This window comes from Rhinatrema bivittatum, chromosome 9 (assembly GCF_901001135.1).
Source record: "Rhinatrema bivittatum chromosome 9, aRhiBiv1.1, whole genome shotgun sequence".
Lineage (NCBI taxonomy): Eukaryota > Metazoa > Chordata > Amphibia > Gymnophiona > Rhinatrematidae > Rhinatrema > Rhinatrema bivittatum.
The window spans coordinates 167417115-167442394 of record NC_042623.1 but is presented as its reverse complement, the minus strand read 5'-3'; the positions used below and the strand labels follow the sequence as shown (position 1 = coordinate 167442394).

The 25280-nt window shown below is 48.2% G+C and overlaps 1 protein-coding gene across 6 annotated transcripts in view; it reads right to left on the bottom strand.

The window, feature by feature from the left end:
- Positions 1-25280, bottom strand: part of PASK (PAS domain containing serine/threonine kinase) — a 266283-nt gene that overhangs the window by 136327 nt on the left and 104676 nt on the right. For 5 of the 6 annotated variants that reach the window (XM_029615600.1, XM_029615605.1, XM_029615606.1 and 2 more), the window contains 3 exons: positions 9910-10203; positions 9175-9343; positions 8843-9020 (listed from right to left, as the gene is read on the bottom strand). In XM_029615600.1, coding sequence (XP_029471460.1) covers positions 8843-9020; positions 9175-9343; positions 9910-10203 — 641 coding nt within the window. The remainder of the gene's footprint in view (positions 1-8842; positions 9021-9174; positions 9344-9909; positions 10204-25280) is intronic. The other variant, XM_029615604.1, reaches the window with a different exon arrangement.

Sequence of the window (25280 nt, the reverse complement as noted above, 5' to 3'; positions counted from 1 at the left end):
GCCAGTGAAGTTGACTGTTTCCGGGCCCGCAACAAGGTGGAGAAGACCTCCTCCTTAAAACCCTAACGCCTCAGGCGTCGCTGTTCAAAAGCCAGACCACTAGACAGAAGCGATCGGCCTGGTCGAAAAATACGGGCCACTGCCGAAGCAGGTGAGGGAGATGACCTAACCGAAGAAGTCCGTCCGTTGACAGGGTGATGAGATCTGCGAAACATTGCCTGCATGGCCACTCGGGTGCTACCAGAACCACGGGTCCCCGGTGGAGCTCTATTCTTCTGAGAACGTTTCCCGCCAGAGGCCACAAGAGGGAGGGGGGGGGGGGGAATGTACCGAAGGACGTCCGAGGGCCAAGGGAGAGTCAGAGCATCCACGCCCTCCAAGTCGTGCTCCCTCCAGCGGCTGAAGAACAGAGTTGCCTTGGAATTGGGCATGGTTGCCATGAGGGTCAGGTGGGGGGAACCCCATCTATAGACGATCAAATCCACGGCCGCTTCCGAGAGCTCCCACTCCCCCGGATCGAGCAATTGACGACTGAGGGAATCGGTTGGAACATGCTCCTTGCCTGCGATGTGGGAGGCCACCAGGCACTCCAGGTGTTGTTCCGCCTGGGCGAAGAGACGACTGGCTTCTAGGGACACCAGAGGACTGCGGGTGCCTCCGTGACGAGTGATGTAAGCCACGGTGGTGGAGTTTTTGGACAGCACCAGTACCGCTTTCTCACGGGTCAGGGGGAGAAACTCCTGCAGAGCTAATGCATCGTCCGAGTCTCCAACCGATTGATGTGCCAGTGAGAGAGGATTGGCGACCAGATCCCCTGGGTGGATTGGGATAGACAGACCGCACCTCAGCCCGAGAGACTGGCGTCCGTGGTTACTATCGACCTCTGTGGAGCTTGGACAGGCATTCCCTGGAGAAGATGAGGAAGCGAGAGCCACCACTGCAAGTCGGCGATGGCAGAGTCCAAAAATGGGAGGACTATGTGAAACTGTTACGACACCAGCTGCCAATGGGATAGCAAAACTTTCTGTGATGGACGCATATGAGCAAATGCCCAGGGGACGAGGTAGATGGCGGAGACCATGGACCTGAAGACTGGCAGGTAGCCTCGCCCCACGCGATTGTCGAAGAGGGCTCCCAGGAACTCTAAGACCTGGGAGAGCTGAGGGTTGCCTACGGGAGAATTCAATATCCACCCGATAGACGCGAGGAGAGCTAATACCCGATCTACTGTTAGATTGGCAATAGCCACCGACTGGGCCCGCGCAAGTACCACCACCAGGACCTCTGGGAAGGAGCGCGGCTCAGTCGCAAGGCCGAAAAACAGCGCCCAAAAACTGATGAGGAGGTGAGCGAGGATACACCAGGCAATTGCAGTGAATCGGAATATGGGAGCACACCGCTGTCAAAACGAGCGAAAATGAGGGACTCTCCGGGGCGAACCACCGCGATGACCGCTCGCAAGGTGTCCATGCGGAAGTATGGGATCTGAAGGCCCCGGGGGGCCCCCTTGAGTGCTAGAATCGGTCGAAAAACCCCGTCCTGAACGGGGACCACTAGGGAAGTAATATGCCAGCCTGCACTGCGCTCCTTTTCCAGAACAGAGACCACTGCGCCCAGACTCCGTAGTGTGGCGAAGGTTCGGACAATGTCTGAAACCCGCCGGTCCGCCACGATCTAGACCCATTCCTTGAAGAAAGGGGGGGGGGGTGATCGCCCCAACAAGGGGCCGAGGAACGGGTCCACTGAACTCGCTTGTGGGCCAGGCCCCGGGGTGGAGCGCGAGGACAACCCTCGTGAAGGGAGCGACGCCCGCTAAAAAGCTGCAGCAGGACTGATAGCAAGGATGATAACCCCCGGAGGAGCTACCTCGTCCGCGGGGCGTAAGCCGTCTCGGAAGGTGGGCGTGAGGGAGTGTGAATGTTTCGGACGGCCCTGCGGGAGCGTATGAACCTTGTCTTCCCCTAAAGAACCAATAAGCTTCCCATGGTCCTCTCCAAAGAGCAACTCACCTTTGAAGGACAAAGCGCTGAGCCACGCCTAGAAGGACGGGTCAGCCAACCAATTTGGCCACCAGAGGAGTTGTGTGGCGGACACCACCGAGGCCATTGCCTCCGCCTGGACACGGAGGTCGCAAATCACAGCAGCCCCGTAAGCAATGATGGCTTCCAGACGTTCAGCCTACTCTGCCTCTGCAAACGGGAGGTCCTGGGTGCTGAGTAATTGTTGAACCCACTGGAGAACTGCCCGCTGCATGAGACTGTTGCAGACAGCCGCATGGACCCCTAGAACTAGAATTTAAAAAATGTGTGGTATATATGTCCACACAGAGACCGAGAAGTACCCAGCGAGAAGTGTCAACATATCTAGAACATACCCCCGGGAGGATGTGGGGCTTGAGCAGAGCACGCCCCACCCGGGGCCCCGTTACGGGAGCCTCCCATGCCCTCAAGAGCAGGAGCTTGCATGGGGGAGGGGGTGGAAATCACTTGCCGGAGCCGTGAGGCCCGCCAGGACCGGGTCCATATATTTATCATAATTTTTTTTTTTTCACAAGGAGGCCGTAATAGCATCCGCGGGGGACCCCTCCAGCCCCAATTCCACCTTTGAAAAACATGCGGAGGACCCTGGGAACATCCCCTTCCAGGGACGGGAGGGTTCTCACAAAAAGAGACATGGTATCAGGATCCTGAAAAACTGGGGCCGCTGGGGGAGGGGGGCCACCCCCAGAACCACCCCCACCCAGCGAAGCGACCCCAGGGGCTTCGCGGCCGGGCAACTAGTGAACGACGCATGGCACGGACACACTTTTTTTTTTCTTGGGGAAGGGGGGCAAGGGGGGACCCTCCTCCTCCTCCAGGCTAGTTAAAAAAAAAGATTTGTGCAGGAGGAGGGGAAATCCACAGAAAGAAACAGGCCCCGAATTTCCCGTGGGTGGGAGGGGGGGCGAAGGGGGGTCAGGGATCCCATCCTGGGGGGCCGCGGGGCTGAAATCAGGGGAGAGGGGCTAAAAAAAAATACGGCTCCCCAGCCCCAGGCAGCTCCGAAATCGGAGCTGCCGAAAAATTCAAGATGGCCACCATTCCCGGGCTTTGCAGACCCGGGAACGGCCTGGCCATGCTGAGGGGACGCGATCCCCGAGCTAAATTTGCCTGTCCAGCCGAGGAGGGGCCTTCCCCACCCGGCAGGCAGGCTGAGCAGAGCCCCTCGCGTGAAAATCGCGACGAGGGCTGCTCACAGTGAAGGCAGGCTGCCAGCCGTGGCTTGAGAGCAGTTCTTGAAGAAAAAAAAAAGTTTAAAAATAGATTTAATTGACAGCCTGCCAGCAGGAGTGAAGCAGGGGAGAAACCCCTGCTGACTCCTGCCTGTCTGGCTGCTGGTTCAAAACCCCAATACGTACAGTGAAAAATTCAGTGTTAAATTGCTGCTTGAATATAATTAGTATTATTTTATTTGTATTCTTTTTTTTTTTTTTTTTAACATAGATTGAGCACAGCAAGGCCTGGGCAGCCAGAGAGGGGGGGGGGGGGGGGGCGAACACTGGACCACCAGCCTCCGTCCCCACAGCCGTGAGAATGGGGGGGGGGGGGGGGGAGACTAGCACTGGACCACCAGGCTCGGCCCCCACAGCAGCAAGAAAAGGGGGGGGGAGGGGGGAAGACTACCATTGGACCACCAGCGTCTGTCCCTACACCGGGAATCACTTACGGACTCGGGCTATGCTCCGCACAAGGGGCGAAGCCCCCCCCCCGAGTCCGGCAAGAGCCAGCAGACGGGGCCGTCTCCTGTACAGAAGAAAACTAACTTCTATATTTCTCTTTTTCAGAGAGAAAGCCAATCAAGATCTGAACGAAATAGTACTTGCTTGATCCACAGAAAGGAAGAAGAGAAGGCTAACTAGCCTAAATCAGGAGACCGAAGGGTGAGCTGATGCACCTGCTGGAGACAGACAAATTCAGAAGGGTTACGGGATAGGCTCTGTCCTCATATAGGATATCCTTTCAGTTTTAGTCTGTCTCCACCTGCTGGAAAGGAGGCTCAACCCACAGTCTGGACTGATCCGGGTATGTACAGGGAAGGATCTATTGCTCAAAGAGTGGTGAAATTATGCTGGCAGGGATGAATTAACCCAGGAGTCTGGACTGATCCGGGTACGTACAGGGAATTAGGGCTACAACATTAGGCACAGATTACTTAATAAAGATTTTATTCCCTTCAGGCACAGAATGGAAAGCCCTTTTTGAATAAGATCCTACATCAATTCAAAAGTAAATTGGACATGTTTTTAGAGGCAAAAGATATGTGAAAATGATAAAGCTACAAGCTAGGAAAAATGCTAAGCCAGTTGATCACCATAGGAAAATTAGTTTCTTATTTATTTATTTAAAATCTTTTCTATACCGTCGTTTAGTAGTGCACCATCACAACGGTTTACAGGGCGGCACGCGTATATGTATTTGTATTTCTTACCTGATAATTTTCTTTCCTGTAGTACCAAGGATCAGTCCAGACTGCTGGGTTATGCCTCCGCTCCAGCAGATGGAGTCAGAGAGAAACTTTAAAAGGCACCTCCCATATACCCTGGTGTGCCACCTGTGATCCTCCAGTATAATGAACATCAAAGCAGAAGAAATATAATATATAACAACAACTACTGACTAGATCAAGTGAAAAGAATAACCACTGAAAACATGAAACTACTGAAGTAAGGACGAGTAAGGATGGGTTCTTGGAGGAGGGGGTCCATTGCCTGCTATTGAGTTCACTTAGAGAATAGCCACTGCCATTAGCAATGGTTACATGGAATAGACTTAGTTTTTGGGTACTTGCCAGGTTCTTATGGCCTGGATTGGCCACTGTTGGAAACAGGATGCTGGGCTTGATGGACCCTTGGTCTGACCCAGTATGGCATTTTCTTATGTTCTTAACTGTTGATTAAAAGACAATGAAACATCTAGCAAAGTGCTCTGAAAAAAATCTGTCTAAAGAGAAATTACACAGAATCAGACAAGCGGGACGAATACACATTGGGCGGGCATCTGGACTGATCCTTGGTACTACAGGAACGAAAATTATCAGGTAAGAAACTAATTTTCCTTTCCCTGTACGTACCAGGATCAGTCCAGACTGCTGGGATGTACCCAAGCCGCCTTAAATGGGGTGGGACATAGAAAATCCCGCTTGAAGCACACCACTGCCAAAGGAACCTGCAGTTGGATCCCGAACACCCAACCGGTAGTGTTTAGCAAACTTGTGCAAAGACTTCCAGGGGCGAAACACAGTAACTTTCCGCCCATGATGCCACTCATCCGTGACAGATGTAAGTAGAATCAATAGCATCCTGGAGCCAACGAGAAATGTTAATTTTGGAAGCCTTAGATCCCTTCCTTTGGACCATACCATAAAACGAAGAGATGAGCCGAAGTACGAAAATTATTCGTGACTTCCAGGTATCGCATCAGTATTCTGCGAACATCCAGTCGTCGCAAGTCACAACGGTGTGAATAACTGATGTGCTCCTCAGAAAAGGAGGGTAAATCCACCGACTGGTTGACGTGAAATGACGAGACCACCTTCGGCAGAAAGGGAAGATACCGTCCTCAGCGATACTCCCGAATCTGTGATTCGTAGACACGGTTCCCGACATGATAATGCTTGTATCTCGGAAAACCCAACACGCTGAACAAATAGCCACGAGAAAAACCGTTTTGAGAGTTAAACCTTTCAAGGTGGCTCGCTTAATGGGCTCAAACGGGGAAGCGCAGAAACCATGGAGTACCAAATTCAAACTCCAGGATGGACAAAGTGACCGTACCGGAGGGCGTAAATGCTCGCCTTCGCGTAAAAGAGGAATAATATCTGAATGTTGCGCAATGGTAGAACCCTCAATCTTACCACGTAAACAGCCCAAGGCTGCAACCTGGACCCGAAGGGAATTATAAGCGAGCTCCTTTTTCAACCCTTCCTGCAAAAATGACAAAATATGCACTATCGTGGACCTTTGCGTGGACACCTTCAACCCATCGCATCATGACTCAAAAACCTTTTACAACCTGACATATGTCTGTGAAGTAGAGGTCTTGGGAACTCTGAAGAGAGTAGTAATCACGGCCTCCGGATAACCTTTTCATCTGAGTTGCCTCCTCTCATAAGCCAAGCCAAGCCGCTATACCAAAACGATCCACCTGATCAAACAATACGGGGCCATGATGCAGCAGGGTCGATATATGGCTCAGATGCAACGAGTCGTCGCCCGCTAGGGTGACGAGATCCACAAACCACGGCCTCCTTGGCCACTCCGGGGCCACTAGGACAACCAGCCCCTGATGAGAGTCTATGCGCCTCAGAACTTTCCCCACCAGGGGCCAAGGAGGGAATACATACAGAAGAATTGTTGGGGGCCACGGAAGCACCAGAGCATTTACTCCTGTGGACCCGTGTTCTCTCCTTCGACTGAAGAAACGAGCTGCTTTGGCGTTGCTCCGAGTCGCCATTAAGCTCGAATAATGGGTTTCATCGCTTCGGATGACAGCTCCCACTCTCCGGGATCTAATCGCCGTCGGCTGAGAAAATCCGCCTGAATGTTGTCCACGCCCGTGATGTGGGAGGCCACAAGACGGCCCAGGCGACGTTCCTCCCAGGCCATCAACCGATCCACTGCGGACGCTACCGGACGACTCCTGGTACCCCCTAGTCTGTTCATGTAGGCCACTGTTGTCGCGTTGTCGGAAAGAATTCTTACTGCTCTGTGGTGGAGCAAGGGGAGAAAATGTTGTAGGACCAGGCGTACTGCCTTGGTTTCCAATCGATCGATGGACCACTTGATCTGTTGAGGTCCCACCTCTCCTGAGCAGATTTGGATTGATAGACCGCCCCCCAACCTGTCAGACTGGCATCGGTCGTAATGATTATGCAAGGTGGTCGTTCCAGGTCCACTCCCTGAAGAAGATGACCCGGTACCAACCACCAACTGAGGCTGGACCGGGCAGGCTCCATCAAGGGTAAGGGCAGGACATAGCTCTCCAACTTGTGGCCCAGCGGGAAAGCAGTGCCCTCTGTAATGGCTGCCTATGCGCAAAAGCCCCACGGGACCAACTCCAGGGTAGACGCCATATGTCCAAGCACTTGCAAATAATCCCATGTCATGGGCAAAGGAAGAGCCAGGAGTCTCCAGATTTGAAACATTAAATTGATCATATGCTGACGGGAAAGGAACACCTTGCCAACCACAGTGTCGAACCGGGCTCCTAGAAATTCCAACTCCTGAGACGGTATCAGATGGCTTTTGGCAAAATTCACTACCTATCCCAAGGATTGCGGGCTGACCAACACTGACTGTACTGCTATCTTGCAGAGTGCTTTTGACTTCGCCCGGATGAGCCAAACGTCCAGATAGGGATGGACCAAAATCCCCCGCTGTCGGAGGGAAGCTGCAACTATGACCATCACCTTGGTAAACACTCTGGGAGCCGTCGCCAAGCCGAAGGGTAGGGCGCAAAACTGATAATGCTCTCCCAGGATGTTGAACTGAAGCAACCTCTGATGGCGCGCCCGAATTCCGATGTGCAGATAAGCCTACGTTAAATCCAAAGAAGTCAAATACGCGCCTTTGTGGACGGCCGCAATGACCGACCTCAGCGTCTCCATCCGAAAACGCAGTACGCGCAACGTTCGGTTGACCTGCTCCTGGCCGTCGGGAGGGTTCCTCGCCCCCGGGAATACACCGGGAGCAGAGACCCTCTCGAGAAAGCCGGACCCCCGAGCCTCCACAGGCCAGACAGGCGCGCAGCCTAATAGCAGCCGCTACAGAGAAAAACACGCGAAAATAAACCCGACGCGCTGAGTGGAGAGTCCACCCCCTCCGGAGCCCTGGGGCCAAAGCGCGGCAGGCCGGGGCTGAGGGAACAGGAACCCAACTCTAACCCGTCACCGACGGGCTGTGAGAATCCTTTGCTTGTTTTTCCCTTCTGTTTTTCCTTTTTTTTTTTTTTTTACAAGAAACCAGCCAGCTCAAATATATAAACATAGCCTCAGCGCAAGCCCCCTTCAGAGAATCAAATCTCTGGCATAAAACTTAGGAGGGGGAGAGTGACCGGCCCACTGGTAATTTCTCCCCCCGGCCACTCAGGTACCTAAGCTCCGGGAACCAGTCTTCAGGGCACTGCCCTACCTGGCCTGCCATAAATATGCCTCAGCTTTGCCAGCGCCGTGAGAGAAATAAATTCAAAACATACAATCCCTTCTTTTTTTTTTTTTTTATAAACAGTATCTAGCTGTCTTCCCAAAGGCTAACAATTGATCTAGTCAGAGGAGTTAGGAACAATCCTGTGCACCAATTGGTAAATTTAAGAAGGATCAGGACCACAGGTTATGCCTCTCAATCTGCTGGAGTCAAAGATATACTGGAGGATCACAGGTGGCACACCAGGGTATATGGGAGGTGCCTTTTCAGTTTCTCTCTGACTCCATCTGCTGGAGCGGAGGCATAACCCAGCAGTCTGGTGATCCTGGTACGTACAGGGAAATTCAAGTTCAGGAAGGGATTCTTTTCACTGTTACACAAATGTTTAGGGAGGTACAGAATGTTGTTCCCTTTCCCCTAGAATAGATTTACATGTTAGCTAAGCAAAGGAAGACTGGATTCAATCAAACTCTGGTCTTCTTTCAACCTACTTACATTATACAACAAATAAGTTAACTTGCATATTTTGGCTACCCTGAAAACCAGACTGGTCAAAGTATAGAAAATTGTATGTTGGAAAAAAAAATACTAGCAAGGCTAAGTATCTGTAACAGGCTTGTCTGAAAACAATAAAAGTTCCTGCTTTTTCTGGTGAGCACATACTCAACGTACTGTATGGAGGTCTCTTCAGGGAATGAAACGGTAGAAGGCAAGTTGTCCCCATTCTCTCTCTGGTCCCCAGTCCTTTTGAAAATTTCTTCTATGTGCTGTTTCACCAATCTTGGCTCACCTTCTCCCTGCTGCAGAACTGCATCACTAGCAAGCACCAGAAAGCTGACATCTGCAACGAAGCCAGTAACCAAAAATAGATTAATAACTTTACCTTGATTTTAAAGAAAGTCTATAGTTTTAAGTATGTGTCACTAGCTATTTAATATGTCTCCAGTGATTTAGCATACATTATCAAATGTGAATTTAATCTCAAGTTCTTTTACCTTCAGAACTTTTCATCAGGCTGAACTCCCCCTTCTGTCTTTCACTGCTATCCCCAGCAGGACCCTCATGCACTATCCCCACCTTGTCATCAAGGGGAGGCAATGGAAAAGACGAATCATCAACCACGTCCATGTAGTCATAAAAACCAGGAATCAGGAAGGTAATACTCTAAAACACACAAAGCAAGATTAGGTGCTGCAAGCAGGAGGCTGGAATCTAAGTCATCTGTGTAAACTTGGGCTTCTCAGGCTCTCTTCTCAGCAGTGTCCACTCAGCCTTTCAGCTTTCAAACATACACAAAATGTATAAGAACTGTGTTAGACTAATGAATGCAAAGTGTTTAACAGAAGTACTATATGAGCACAGAAATACTATTAAATATTAGTAAAGCTGCATGGGATGTTGTAGATTAGGAATGAGATAAAATGACAGAGGCACATGAAACTCAATCCTGGAAAAACAGTGTTGCAGTTCAGGAATAAGGCACTTGTAAAAGGCATCAGGGCCTGAAACTGGAATAGCAAAGCAGCCTATGGGTTAGGATCACAGCTATATTGGCAGAGCTGCAAAAGGACTCAGTCTTGGAATAGTGAGAGAAGCAGCAGTTTTAGAATGAGAACTGGTAGGGAGAGGATTTAAGCACATCAGTTGCTCAAGATAGGCCTGGCTTTACCCAAGGGAGTTTGTCTTCCTCTTTCTTAACCCTAAAATTCAGAAAACTAAATGTGTCTCACCTTTCCCAGAAGCTCTTCCTTCTCATAGCCAAACAGCATCAGAGCAAAGCTGTTGTTAATGCCATAGATGGTTGCATCCTGTCGCAGGGTGATCAGACCACTGATGGTGGTGAAGACCCAGACAGTAGCACTGTAAACCCCCCATGTAAAAGGCTCAGTCCTGCTGAAGTCGGAGGCTTGGTCTTTTGGAGCTTGGGCACCTTCACATTCGAGGACTGTGGCACTCAGTTTTACACTCAAAGGAAAGGTGGTGCCCTCCCGAGCCCGGCCAACGGCTCTCTGAAGCTTTATGCTCTGGAATCAAGATGACAATTAACACTCAGTACAAATAGGCCCATTTCTGGATCATGACAATCTTGATGAAAATTCAGAACACCTAGAAGCCATCCTGAGAAAATACCAAGAAGGGGGTGCCACCATTGTGGATGGATTACCAAGATTCAAAAAAGAGCTCTCTAAAATTAAATTTCAGGAGGGAAAATATATTTCTGCTGGTAAAACACAGTTTTACCCACAGAAATGACTGACAATTACCCTCACTAAGATTTCAACTCGCCTACTATAAAGGTACAATACAAAGATATCAAATCAGGTTTTCACTTACTGTTTTACTAATAGGCATGTCTAAAACATTAGAAAAGTTCCTAGGGTGGTGTCAATCTGGTAGCCTAGTGGCAACGCTGTGTACTAGCATATGGAAAACCCATGTTTAATTTCCAGGCCCAACCTCTCCTGAGGATGCTGTGGAAGTAGCACTTACAGCCTCTGGGAGAAAGAGATGAAAGCCCCAGCCATCGGTCAAGATGTGCCACAATGGTGGCTTTGCTCTTTGCTCTGATTTCTTTGTGAGGGAATCACTGTGGGAAGCAGAATGCATGCATACCACTTCTCCCTCACAGGTACTTTAGTCAGGAAGCCTAGTGGGATGGCCTTTCTCTCCCCACTGCCTTGAGTCAGGCCTTTAAAGTGCAGACTCCACTGCTGTTTCTGGAGAAACACAGGCACTGATATTTTTGAGGCCTCTAGCCAGGATTCAGAGAGAAAGGGGATGATTGGGGGGGGGGGGGGGGGGGGGGAAAGAGAGAGAGAAAGGAAGATTCTCTCCTCAAAGGAAGCTTCTCCATAGAAACCAAATTAAGGCTTTTTTTTTTTTTTTTTTAAATAAGGAGTGCACCCCACTGCACGCCTCCCTGGATTCCTTGAACACTGGGAACTTCCAAAGTGGGCTCCTATGCTAGCAAATACTAGTAGTCTGGCCCTAAGTCTGTCCAGTAATTATCCTGCTGCACCACCAGCTGTCCTACCATCTGCTGGAGGCAGAGATTACTGGATTTCTTCTAAGCTGTACCACCTCTAAGTAATGGTAATGATGTCATGGTGAAAAACAGTGTTTTCTGCCTCCATCTGCTGGTAGAAGGGACAAAACCACCTGTATGGACTGGACTAGTGTAGCAGGATGAAATGGAAACAAAGGCTCTCAAAAAGAGGAGCACAGGGAAGATTATCTAGTGAAGCTGAAAGGGACGAGGAAAGAAATTGGAAAGCAAAAAGTCAAGTGGAAGAAAGACTTGCCAAAGAAGTAAAGTGAGGTGAAAACTTTTTCAGATATATCAGAGAAAGGAGGAAAGTCAAAGGTGGCAGTGTAAAATTGAAAGAAGCCAAGGAGTAATGTATGGAGACCGAAGAAAAGCAAAATATTAAATAAATACTTCAGTTCGATGTTCATTAAAGACAACCCTGGAGAAAGACCATTGCTGCTTGACAAGAGTGTGGATGTGACCCAATTTACAGAAGAGAATGTATGGGAAGAATGAGGAAAAATAAAAGTGGACAAGGCATATCCCAGGATACTAAGGGAACTCAGATGTGCTGGCAGATCAAATGAAAAACCTGCTCAATAGATCCCAAGAAATGGGAATAGTGTCATAAGATTGGAGAAGAGCACTTGTGGTCCCATTTCTTGAAGGTGGTAGCAGGGAGGGGGCTGTAAACTACAGGCCAGTTAGCCTTACCTTAGTGATGGGAAAATTAACGGAGACTGTGCTGAAATAAAGTAGTGAACTATCTACCATCTGGGAAGGTTGCTGTACCAGAGGCAAGCAGATTTTCTTACCTGTAACAGGTGTTCTCACAGGACAGAAGGATGTTAGTCCTCACATATGGGTGACATCATCAGGATGGAGCCAATCACGGAACACTTTTGACCAAGTTTCTAGAACTTTGACTGGCACCTACTGGGCATGCCCAGCATAGCACCAACCCTGCATCCAGCAGGGGTCCCCCCTCAGTCTCGTATTATAGCAAACAGTACGTGCAAAAAAATAAAATAAGAAAACGTAATTGAACCCAACACCACAGGGTGGCGAGTGGGTTTCGTGAGGACTAACATCCTGCTGTCCTGTGAGAACACCTGTTATAGGTAAGCAACTCTGCTTTCTCACAGGACAAGCAGGATGGTAGTCCTCACATATGGGTGAGTACCAAGCTGAGGATGCCCGAACGATGCACCCAAAGATGTGCGACAGGCACAATAACAGGGGTGGCATTTTGGTTAGGAGGGCATCCTGAACCCTGAAAGGGTCGGTGGAAAGCTGTTGGGAAATTAGACTGAAAACAAGTTGCGTAGAACTGACTGGCCAAAGATGGAATCCTGCCTGCCAGCCTTATCTAAGCAATAATGGGCTGCGAATGTGTGGAGAGAACTCCAGGTTGCAGCCTTACAAATTTCAGCAAGCGGCACCTACCAGAGGTGTGCTACTGATGTCGCCATGGTCCTGATACAGTGTGCTTCACACGGTCTTGTAGCGGAATGCCTGCTTGCTGGTAGCAAAAAGAAATGCAGTCCGCCAACCAGGAGAGGGTTTGCTTTCCCACAGGATTTCCCAATTTGATGGTGTCAAAAGAAACAAACAATTGAGTGGATATCCTGTGGGCTGACGTATGCTTACAATCCAAGGAATGCAAAACCTGTTCTCCTGGGTTTGTATGGGGCCTGGGAAAAAAGGTAGGTAAGATAACAGATTGGTTAATATGGAATTCTGACACTACCTTCGGTAAGAATTTAGGGCGAGTGCAGAGCACTACCCTGTCATGCAGAATTTTAGTGTAAGGCGGGTAGGTAACTAGCGCCTGCAACTCACTAACTTTGTGAGCAGATGTGATCGCAAGGAGAAAAACTACCTTCCAGGTAAGGTAGCGTAGATCACAGAAGTGGAGAGGCTCAAATGGAGGTTTCATGAGCCATCCCAAAACCACATTAAGGTCCCAAGTAGGGGCAGGAGGGCGCAATGGAGGTTTCAAATGGAGCAAGCCTCTCATGAAACGTGACACTAAGGGTTGGGTTGAGATGGAGACCCTCCTATACCCTTATGGTATGCAGACACTGCACTAACATGCACCCTGATAGAGGAAGTTTTTAGGCCTAACTCTGATAGGTGCCAGAGATAGTCTAGGAACTTCGCAGTAGAACAAGTGAAGGGGTCTATGGACATGGAAGTGCATCAGACCGTAAACCTCTTCCATTTAGAGCACTAAGACTGTCTCGTTGAAGGCTTTCATGAAGCCACCAGGACTCGGGATACCGACTCTGAAAGGTTAAGAGGTTGTAGTATTAACCTTTCAACATCCAGGCCATCAGAGACAGAGCCTGGAGGTTGGGGTGATGCAGGTACCCTTTGTTCTGAGTAATTAGAAGGGGATCCTTCCCCAGAGAAATGTGCCGGTATACTGATAGGTCCTGGAGAATTGGAAACCACACCTGGCGTGGCCAGTGGGGAGTTATCAGGATCATTAATCCCTTGTCCTGCCGGAGCTTTACGAGAGTCTTTGAAATGAGAGGAAGTGGAGGGTACACAAAGGAGACCGCTGGCCCAGGAGAGGGCAAAGGCATCTCTTGGTCTCGAGTGGTGACTGCGAACGAGGGAGCAGAAGTTGTCCACTTTGTGGTTATGGACAGACACAAAGAGGTCTATGCAAGGATAACACCAGCGCTGCCATGTGACCCAGTAGTATTAGGAAGTGAAGAGCAGTTGAAGACACTTGAGCGTGTAGGTGATGTGCCAGAGATGCTATGGTGAAAGCGTGATCCTGGAGGAGGAAGGCTTTCGCCTGTACAGTGTTTAGGTCGGCCCCGATAAAGGAAAGGGTCTGGGATGGAACTATCGTGGATTTGGGATAGTTGATCAGAAACCCTAAGGAGATCAGGGTGTTGATAGTGAGATGCAGGGAGGTTAGTGCGCCCTGCTGAATCGGAGCCCTTATCAACCAATCGTCAAAATAAGAGTAGACATGCACGCCCTGATTCCTGAGGAAGGCTGCGACCACCTCAAGGCACTTGGTGAACACTCATGGAGCGGATGCTAGGCCGAATGGTAGTACACAGTACTGGAAATGGCGAGGGCAGACTAGGAATCACAGGTACTTGCGATGAGATGGAGTAATTGATATGTGGTGTAAGTGTCTTGGAAATCTAGAGAGCATAGCCAATCTCCTCTTTGTAGCAGAGGAAGTAGAGAGCCCAAGGTTACCATTTTGAATTTTTCTCTCTGCAAGAATTTGTTTAGGGCGCAGAAGTCCAGTATCGGACGTACACCATCTGACTTTTTTGGTATTAGAAAATACTGGGAATAAAACCCCTGTCCCTGCTGAGAGTGGGGCACTGGCTCTATTGCTCGTGATTTGAGGAGGGATGCGATCGCCTGTTCGAGCAAGGGAGAGTGGTCGGACGTCCCCCCATGTCAGCAGAGGTGGAGAGTCCGCTGGTACAGTCAGGAAATTTAGGTGGTAACCTTGAGTGACTACTGCGCATACCCACTGGTCTGTGGTGACTGACTGCCAAGCACTGTTGAAGTGGCAGAGTCGACTGCCGACCGGTATATAGAAACACAGAAGTGACGGCAGAAGAAGACCAAACGGCCCATCCAGTCTGCCCAGCAAGCTTTCACACCTATTTGTTTTCATACTTATCTGTTACTCTGACCGCTGAGGTCAGGGCCCTTATTGGTAACTTTTTGGTTCCAATTCCCTTCCACCCCCACCATCGATGCACACAGCAGTGCTGGAGCTGCATCTAAGTGAAGCATCTAGCTAATTGGTTTGGGGTAGTAACTGCCGTAATAAGCAAGCTACTCCCACGTTTGTTTACCCTGCCTGTGCAATTCAGTCCTTGTTGGTTGTCTGAATATAAATCCTCTTTACTTCATTCCCCCTGTCGTTGAAGCAGTGAGATGCGCTGGATATATATTCCAAGTGAAGTATCAGGCTTAATTGATTCAGGGTAGTAACCACCGTAACAAGCAAGCTACACCCATGCTTATTTGTTTACCTAGACTATGTAATTCATTCCTTGTTGGTTGATGCTGAATATAAATCATCTTTTCTTCATTCTCCCTGCCGTTGAAGCAGATGGCTATGCTGGACGTGCATTGAAAGTGAAGTATCATGGATGGAAGAGGATGGCGGCTTACACTCTCTAGGAAGGAGTCAAAATCCTGACGCTGGTCCAGGCTGAGAAGCTGGCTGAGACATTTGAGGCAGAGACTGCCTGGATTGACCTTTTTGGTAAGGTCTGGAAGGGTGTCCTCTAGAACCCGGAGGATAAAACTTTCTTGGCTTGTAGGTAGGCCCCTTTGAATCACGTCTGAAAGTTTCCTTAGAGACGGAAGGGAACTCCGACGGCACAGAGGAAAGCTGGCGCAGTGTCTCATGGTGGTCTTTTAACTGCGCCACGGTCTTTCGGATCTTTTCCCCGAAAAGATTATCTCCTACACAGGGTAGGATCTGCTAACCTGTCTTGGACTTCTGGTCTTAAGTCTAAAGACTTTACTCAGGCCCATCTTCTTGCATTGATCCCCACTGCAGACATTCTGGAGGCTGTGTCGAAGATATCATACGCAGCGCGGACTTCGTGCTTTCCAGCATCCAGACATTTTTGAGCCAGAGTATGAAGTTGAGTTTGGAGTTGCTCTGGTAAAGAGTCCGAGAAATCCTGGATTCTTTTAAAAAGGTCTCTGGTATACTGTGTCATGTATAAATGGTAAGAGGCAATGCGGGATATGAGCATTGAGCCATGGAAGACTCGCCTGCCAAAAGCAACCAGGGATTTCTGTTCCTTCCCTAGAGATACAGAGGAATGGGGTTTTGAAAGTCGTGCCTTCTTCTGGGCTGATTCAACAACCACAGAGTGATGATCCAACTGAGGCTTCTGGAACCCAGGAGCTGACTGCACCAGATAGGTGGCATCTGTCCTGCAGTTGACAGGTGGAACAGAACCTGGGTGTTCCCAGTTTCTCTTCAGGAGATCAAGCAGGATTTCATGAATAGGAATAGACATTACTTCCTTGGGAGCATCAAGAAACTGGAGTACTTCTAGCATCTTGTGCCTAGAGAGTCCTCTTCTGTCTGAAGTTGGAAAGGAATGGTTTCAGACATTTCCTTGATGAAATTAATGAAAGATAGATCCTCTGGTGGAGAGCATCGTTTTTCATGCGGGGGAGTGGGCTCTCATTGAAGATCATCATCTGTATCCTGGGAAGTATCATCTGTCCAGGGATCATAAGGTTGATCTCCAGCGCTTAGTGAGTCTCCAGTAGGGAGAAAAGGTGCTAATCCTGAAGGACCAGGCCTGGGCATCGGTGGCATCAGAGGAGGCACAGAGGGCATCGACTGAGGCATCGATGGTGGCACAGACAGCATCGATGGAGGCACTGATGGGTCCAGCGACATTGATGGACGAGTCGGTGGTAAAATGCCAGACGGTGGAATGGGTATTGGTCATTCCTCATCTGAAGATAATGGAATCGGAGTAGAAAGCACCGGAGGTACCGGTGCTCTCAGTTCCATCGATGGCAGGGCACCGATCAACGCATCCAGTCTTCCTAGTAGCGGTGCGAAGGCTACGGGAATCAGATTGGTGACCGGCTCAGGGACCAGAACCGGCGTTGACGGAGGCTGCAAGCCCTGAAGTGCTTTACCGATGGCCTCTTGGATCATCCGATCCAATTCCTCGCGGAAGCCTGGGACGTGGAACCCCGGCTCCGGAGTAGGAGGCAGCACTGGCGTAGCCGGAGGGTCCACCTGTGAAGGTGGAATCGCAGATCTCTGCCCCACTGAAGGTGGGGAACACCTCGGTGACCCGGTCACAGAAGAGGATGGGGTCTTTTCTGTACAGGGATTCTTTATCAGGGGCTCTATAGATGCAGAGGACTGGCCTGGATCAGCGGACTGAGCCTTCCGATGATTGTGTCGACACTTCTCACGATGATCCCCTCGATCCTTTTCCTGCGGAGGCAAGGAGGGAATCAACACTTTTGGAATCGTCGATGCCGGTTGGGCAGCAGCGGTGTCCCGGTGCTGGCAAGAGGTTGATGGTACCGGCTCAGACGACGTCGAAGCTATCGATGGAATCGGGGTTTTTAATTGAAAGAGAAACTCCATTTTCCCTAAACGAGCCTTACGACCCTTCGGTGTCATTTGGGTACAATTTGTGCAAGTTAGGACATCGTGGTCGGACCCCAAACACAGAACACAGACCCCGTGCGGATAAGTGATGGACATTGTCCGAGTGCAGTCGGGGCACCGACAAAAACCCGATGCCATGACTCAGACAAAAATTTAGCCGCGGTGCAGTCGATGACCGGTAGGCCCCGAAGGAAAAACTCGATTGGAATCAACTGCAACAAGAGTAAAATCTTACCTTTCGACCGCGGAGTGTGGATATCGATAGGGGGACCTCTATGGGGTAAAATGTTTTGAAAATTTTTGAAGAAGTTCCGTGAGGAAGATTCCTGTCAGGAATCTCAAGAGAGCTCTTAACCCGTGTGGCTATTGCTGCATGGAAAAAAGACGACTGAGGGGGGGACCCCTGCTGGATGCAGGGTTGGTGCTATGCTGGGCATGCCCAGTAGGTGCCAGTCAAAGTTCTAGAAACTTTGATAAAAGTGTTCCATGATTGGGCTCCATCCTGATGATCTCACCCATATGTGAGGACTACCATCCTGCTTGTCCTGTGAGAAACATGGTTTCACCAGGAGATGATCCTGTCAAACAAATCAGATTTGATTTTTTTTTATTGGGTGATTAGAGTATTAGATCAAGGAAGAGCACTCACTATGGTTTACTTGGATTTTAGCAAACTTTTTGATATGGTCCCAATCAGGAGATTTATGACTAAAATAAGCAGCCTGGGAGTGGGTGCCAAGGAAGTGAAATGGATTATAAATTGGTTGACTGACAGGAGGCAGCATATAATAGTAAACAGAATCTATTCTGAAGAGAGGACAGTGTTAAGTGGAGTGCCTCAAAGATTAGTTTTGAGACTGGTTCTGTTCAATATTTTTGTGAGGGACACTGTGGAAGAGTTAAAAGGAAAATTTTGGGGGTTTTTTTGTGGATGATACCAAAATCTGCAACAGAGTGGACATGCCTGAAGGAGTAGAGAGAATGAAAAATGTAAGAAAGCTTGAAGAGTGGTCAAAGGTTTGGCAGCTAGGATTCAATGTCAAGAAGTGCAGAGTCATGCATTTGGGATGCAGTAATCCAAAAGTGCTGTATGCAATAGGGGGTGAAATATTAATGTGCAAGGACAGTGAAAGGGACCTTGGGATGACATTGTCTGGAGATTTGAAGGCAACAAAGTAATGGGGCAAGGTGGTGGCTAAAGCCAGAAGGATGCTGGGATGCAGAAAGAGGAATAACTAGCAAGAAAAAGGAGGCAATAATGCCCTTGTACAAGTCTTTGGTGAAGTCTCACAGAATACTGTGTTCACTCCTGGAGATCGTATTTCCAAAAGGATAGAGACAGGATGGAAGCAACCCAGAGGAAGGTTACCAAATTGGTGTGAGGTCTGTACAGCAAGATCTAGAGGAAAGGCTGAATGATCTAAATATGTATATCCTGGTAGATAGGAGATACAGGGGAGATATGATAAAACCTTTCAAGTATCTAAAGTTCTGTAATGATGCAGAGACATCAAATCTTTTCCATTGGAAAGTAAACTGTATTACTAGGTGTCATGATATGAAACCAAGACAGAATGAGAACCAACCTCAGAAAATATTTCTTTAGACAGGGTGGTGGATGCTTGGAACACCCTCCCAGAAGAGGTAGTGAAGAATGGTAATGGAATTCCAAAGGGCATGGGATAAGCACTGCTGATCCCAACAGACTAAAGAATGGAAATGAAGAAATACGGTACCCTATATTAACTGTAGGTACAACCTTTCTGCTGAGAGGAAACCTGCATGGATCAGCAGTTATTACCCTTAAAAGAAGGCTTGGAGGTAATTGTGGTAATAACTGCCTGCAAGGTGTGGCAGTTACTATCACAATCTACTTGCTGGGCTGACTGGATGGAACATTTGGTCTTTTTCTGCCATTTACTATGTTAGTATATGTAAAATCTGGAAAATAGAAAAGTATTTTTGATTACATCTTATGGTGCTGTTTTCTTCCACAATCTGCATGTGCACACAACCTCAGTAGTCAGCAATTTTACTTTAACAATGAGTTCTGCATCTGCCAGCAACACAAGTGAAATTTCAGTAAAGCTGGAGCATTGGGGTGTCATTAATGACTAGTAAAGCTGCCTTGCCACTGTGCATACTGCAGTAAACAATGCTGATGCATGGTCACATGACTGTCAAATCACACTGCTCGATTTTTCATCATTTTGTAAATTAGAAATATCCATACATTAAAAATAGAAACTAATTTTGCATTAAGCTATTACTATAATTTGGCTTATTAAAAAGATAGCTAGATTGAGAGGTTCCCCGAAGAGCAAATTTTTTATAAGTATATGCTATGTTTTTAATGCTGGTCATAAATTAATAAATATCTGCCTTTCCTTCCAAAAGCTCAAGGCAAGGTACAACAAGATATAAAGCATGTTTGCTTACTGTAAATGGTGTTTTCTCTAGATAGCAGGATGATCTATAGGTGACAATCCAGTTGCACTGAATAGACTTGTCTCTCCAAGCTAGGAGAGCTTTGAGCTCTCCTGCGAACGTACAGAAGTTCCTGTGTGGTCATGTCTCAGAAGCCTCCTCAATCCATGGCAAAGCTAGCAGGTGTATAATCTAATCTACTCTCCATGGAGGAGAATGGGCATCTTATGGTTAATTCATTCTGCAATCTACAGAAAACACCATTTATGGTAAGTAAACTAATTTTTTCCATTAATAGATGGGCTGAATTAGCCATCATCTGTGGGGAATCCCAAGCTGAGGGTTGCAGTGGAGAGCTTATTTGTAAGTAACTCGGACTCCACCATGGAGAGCAGACTATCGATGGACTATGTGGTGCAGGACTGCCCGTCCAATGGCATTGTTGGAAGATGCCTGGTGTCTAGACGCTTAGAACTCAATGCATCTGGAGTTTTCCGGTCCGGGTCATCCCAGTGTGAAGAAGATGAAATTACTTCTTACCCAATAATTTCCTTTCCTATAAGGAAGGCAGGCTAATCCTCACCAGTGAGTTATACACTCCTACCATCAGATGGAGAAAACTGACTTGCTGACATCACCAACATACAACCCTACTCCGACATCAGCCTGCCAGTAGCTCTAGAAAAGCTAAACAATGGACAAACTAATTATATTTGAACCATGACTTGTTACTTCTAGCCAATTTGGATGTTTTGAGTTCAGTAAAAAAAAAAAAAGTACATCAACTGATCTTAGGTGCTGATTCTTCATTTACCAGTCCTTCAAATAATTCATAACAAGGAACACTTTGTCCTTTATTCAGGGACGATGCAAAGTGAAACAAAAAAAAGTCAAGTAGGCACCCAGGGCAGGTTGAGGATTGGCCCGCCTTCCTTAGAGGAGTGAGAAGTAAATTCACCTTCCTCTGCACTCATGGAGGCCAAGCCACACTATTGAGATGTACAAAAGTTAATCCCGAAATGGGTGGGAGGCTGCCTGCATTCCTGTTAACACCACCCACACAAAGATCACGTCCTCTTGAGCCTTAACATCCAAACAGTAATACTTGGAGAAAGTATGTAAGGAGGATCACATTGCTGCCTGGCAAATTTCCTGTATGGAGACAACAACCGAATCTCCACCCACAAGACCATCTATGCTACAGTGGAATGCCCCCTGACTTGCCTAGGGAATGGAACATTTGCATCCATATAGGCAGCTGTGATGATCTCTTTAACCCAACGGGCTACTGTTGCTCGCGACGCTGGTTCCCCTTGACTAGCTCCACCATGGAGAACAAACAGCTGATCAGTCTTCTTCAAGAAGCGAGTAACCTTCAAGTATCACATCAGATGCCGTTTCACATCTAAGGCATGCAACAACAGATAATCCCACTCATCTCTATCCCTGGCCAGTGTGGGCAGTGAAATAGACATTCAAATGGAACTCAGATACCATCTTTGGCAAAACGGAAGGTACAGTCTTGAGCTACACTGCCCCCGGAGTTATTCATAGAAACGTCTCATGGCAAGAAAGAGCATGCAGCTCAGAGATATGCCTCACCCAACAGATCTTCTCCAGAAAAAACATTTTCAAAAGTAAACAGCCGAAAGGAGAGATCACACAGCTGCTGAAAAGTAGGGCCCACCAAAAATCTCAATACCAGATTAAGGTCCCAAAGAGGCACTGGTAGATGCAAGGGAGGTCATAGATGCTTGACTACCTTCAAGAACATAGATACATCTGGGTGGGAGAACAAGGACCTACCATTAATCTACCCTCTATAGCATGCGAGAGAGCTTTCACTTGCATCTTCAGGGTGTTTAGGGCCAAACCCTCCTGCAAAAATGCCAAAATCAGTGGAATCTCTACTCAGAATTAGAACATCTTGCCCTGCACCAGCTCTTGAATACTCTCCAAACTCTAATATAAGCCAGAGAGGTAGAAAACTTTCTAGCGTGAAGCAATGTGGAGATCACTGCTGGAGATAACCACACTTCAGAAGACGCGCCTTCTCAAGGGCCAAACCATAAGACAAACAGACTTGGATCTTCATAGGCACGATCAGGCCCTGAAGAAGAAGATCCTCCCTGACTGGCAGTCTCATAGGACCGCCCATTAGGAGTCGGAGGTCGGTGAACCACGGTTTCCATGGTCAATCTGGAGCCACCAGAAGTATGGGCTTGGTATGACTCACAATCTTTCGAACTGCCCTGCTGATCATCATCTAGGGAGGAAAAACATTTCCCTATGCATACCAGATCAGTTCAGACTCTTGGGTTATGCATCCCTGGCAGCAGATGGAGACTGAGAAAGTTTTACTGACACTGCTCCATAATTATGTGTACCACCTGCAGTTCCTCAGTATTTCTCTGTTTCCAGTAGATGGGGCATAACTTGCAGTTCTGCAGTCAGGAGACTGGTTTGATCTTACAAGTTTTCCTCCCAGGGGGTGTTTGGGTTCTAGTGGATCCTTCCCTGTCTGATCAAGGTGGACGAGCTGGGGGATGGTGACCCTTTTGAACGTTTGGCTCCTTCATTCTGTGGTGTGTAAATTTGGTGGTCCAAATCCTTCCCCTTCATGAGGCTGCTGAGGCGGCTGCAGGCTCAGGGTAGTAGTTTGTCCTCTTTTTCTGCTTTTTGTCCTTTTTGAATTTGGCTTGTAGCAGCTCTGTGTTCCATCCTTGGAGGTAGGTCTCGTAAAGTTTATTTAAAAAAAAAAAAAAAGTAGAGCTTGCTCAGGAAATCATGAGTTGCTGAAAGGACGGCTTCCTGCCTTCACTGTCTGAGCGGCCGGAGACTTTGTGGTGAGTTTGCAGTGTTGCTTGTTTGTCGGCGGGCTGAGGCACTTTGGGAACTATTTTTTCCCGCCAGGGTGTTATGGTGTGCGGCTCTGTTTGCCGAGCTTGTGGTATGGCTTGTGTGCACCTGAATTGCTTTGGCCTCGACTCAGATTATTCGTCAGGAGCAAAGAACCATCCAAGGGCCCAGTACCGGCGAAAAAGAGGTTAATCGCTCGTGTGTGCTCCTCCTGCGCGCCGGGGATCCTTTTTCTGTCGGTGCGGGAACAGCAGCCATTTTGAATGCACTTGTGGCCCGGGCCGTGCCGACTGGAGGCAGAGGGGATTTTCCCCTGAGGCTTTCTCCAGGTTTGTCCTGCTCTTAAGGAGGAGAAGGGGGGGGCGGGCGGCAGATGGGACTAATGAGCCCATTCTGTCTGTTGTGGGGTCCTCTCATCCGATGGCTGGTTCTGCCAGGCCCTTTTCTGCAGACTGTTTTGCTTCTGCATGAGGGCTATTTAGCTCAGCAGGAGGCAAATGTTAGAGTGCTGGGGACCTGAACATCTGAAGGTCTGGATGTGGGTTCCAGACCAGGATGTCCTCGGAAGTGGCCTTCTCTCGTTCAGAGATTGTTGGGCTTGGATCTGGCTGGTAAGGAGTCAGATCACTCAGAAGGGGCTCCCGGAGGTTCGGGGGTTACTTCCTTGCACGATCCAGCAGTCAATCCAGATGCGATGGGTACGAATCTGGGGGATGATCCGGAGGAAATCCCGGTTTCCGATGATGATGACCCTAAGGTGGTCCATCTGTTTCGGAAAGAGCAGTTAAGTCCGTTGACTCCTCAAGTTCTTGAGGAACTTAGAGTGAAGGGTCCACAGGAGGACTCTGATATGGAGGGGGTTGATCCGGTCCTAGATGGACTTCGGGTTCCGGCAATAGCCTTCCCTTACAAGTCGGTGAGGAAGATAGTGGATTGGGAGTGGTCTGCTCCTGACGCTGGCTTGAGAATCGGGAGGGCAATGGCAAAGCTTTATCGTTTACCCAAACAGACCCTAGAGCTATTTCCCCTTCCTAAGGTAGATGTGGCGGTGTCAGCTGTTACCAAGATGACTATCCTGCTTGTGGGGTCCACAGCTTTGAAGGATGTTCAGGATTTTTGAAGTGTCAGCTCTGGGTTTATTTGCAGCAACGTGGTCCAGTTTTATGCAGAGGGTTTGTCTGAGTTGGGTGTAGCAGCTTCAGGATAGTCAGTCGAAGTCTGGCGAGGAGGCTAGTAAGGCTGACCGGTTGGAGGTAACAGTAGCATACGTAGCGGATGCTTTGTATGACCTAGTTAGGACTTCATCGCAAGTCATCGTGTCTGCTCTTTCAGCCAGGAAGTTGTTATGGTTGTGGAACTGGTTGATGGATGTCTCATCCAAGTCTCTGCCCTTCAAAGGCAGACTACTGTTTGGTGAGGACCTGGAGCAGTTGATGAAGGATCTGGGCAAGAATAAGGTACACAGGTTGCTGGAGGATAAACCTAAGGGCAAGAGTTTTTTTCAGGCTCGGTCTCGTTTTTGGGGTAGTAAACCTTATTTTACAAGGGGAGCTACAGGTCTGCAAAAGCAGTTCTCTCCCTGGGGCTAGTCCTTTCGAGGGGGGGTCAAAGACCCTTCAGGGCGGCCAAAGGTGAGCCTATGTCCCTGCAACGAGGCGAGGCTGGTCCACTCAGCTGTTCCTTTTATAGGACTTTGCTTGGCGTGGTTTCACGAGGAATGGGCCAAAATTACCCAGGATCAGTAGGTCCTCAGTGTAATACGAAATGGTTATGTGTTAGAATTTGCTTAGCCCGTCCGTGATTTTATTCTAGTTTCCCCTTGCAGGTCAGTGGGCAAGCAATTGGTGGTGCGAGAAATGCTAGACCAGTTGCGAAAGTTAGGGGCGGTAATTCCGGTCCCCAGGGCTCAGCGAGGCAAAGGAAGGTATTCCACTTACTTTGTGGTTCCGAAGAAAGAAGGCACCTTTTGGCCAATTCTGGACTTAAAGAGAGTAAATGCAAAAAGGGAAACGTTGATAAAATGAGGAAAATAGTTAGAGAAAAACTGAAAGGTGCAGCTGCAAAGGTTAAAAGTGTTCAACAGGCATGGCCTTTCTTTCTTTCTTTCTTTCTTTCTTTCTTTATTTATTTAAAGCTTTTCTATACCGACCTTCTTGATACAATCAAATCAGGCCGGTTTACATGGAACAGCAGTATTAAAACGATAACATTAACCAGAGGAGCAAAAAGTTAAAAATACAATCCTAGACACGCAGTCCAGATGAATTCCACGCATTAAGAAAGGTGGAAGGAAGGCAAAATGATTACTGGCATGGTTAAAAGGTGAGGTGAAAGAGGCTATTTTAGCCAAAAAACATCCTTCAAAAATTGGAAGAAGGATCCATCTGAAAAAATAGGAAAAAGCATAAGCATTGTCAAATTAAGTGTGAAACATTGATAAGACAGGCGAAGAGAGAATTTGAAATGAAGTTGGCTGTACAGGCAAAAACACAGAATAAAGATTGTACCTCAGAACGCATTAGTATAAATTTCTTTCTCCGGATTTGGGTAACCCTTGATAAATTGGGTTTAAACCCCAGTTTTTTCACCATAAAACAGTAGGGAATGTTTACAAAGAAATAAGCACA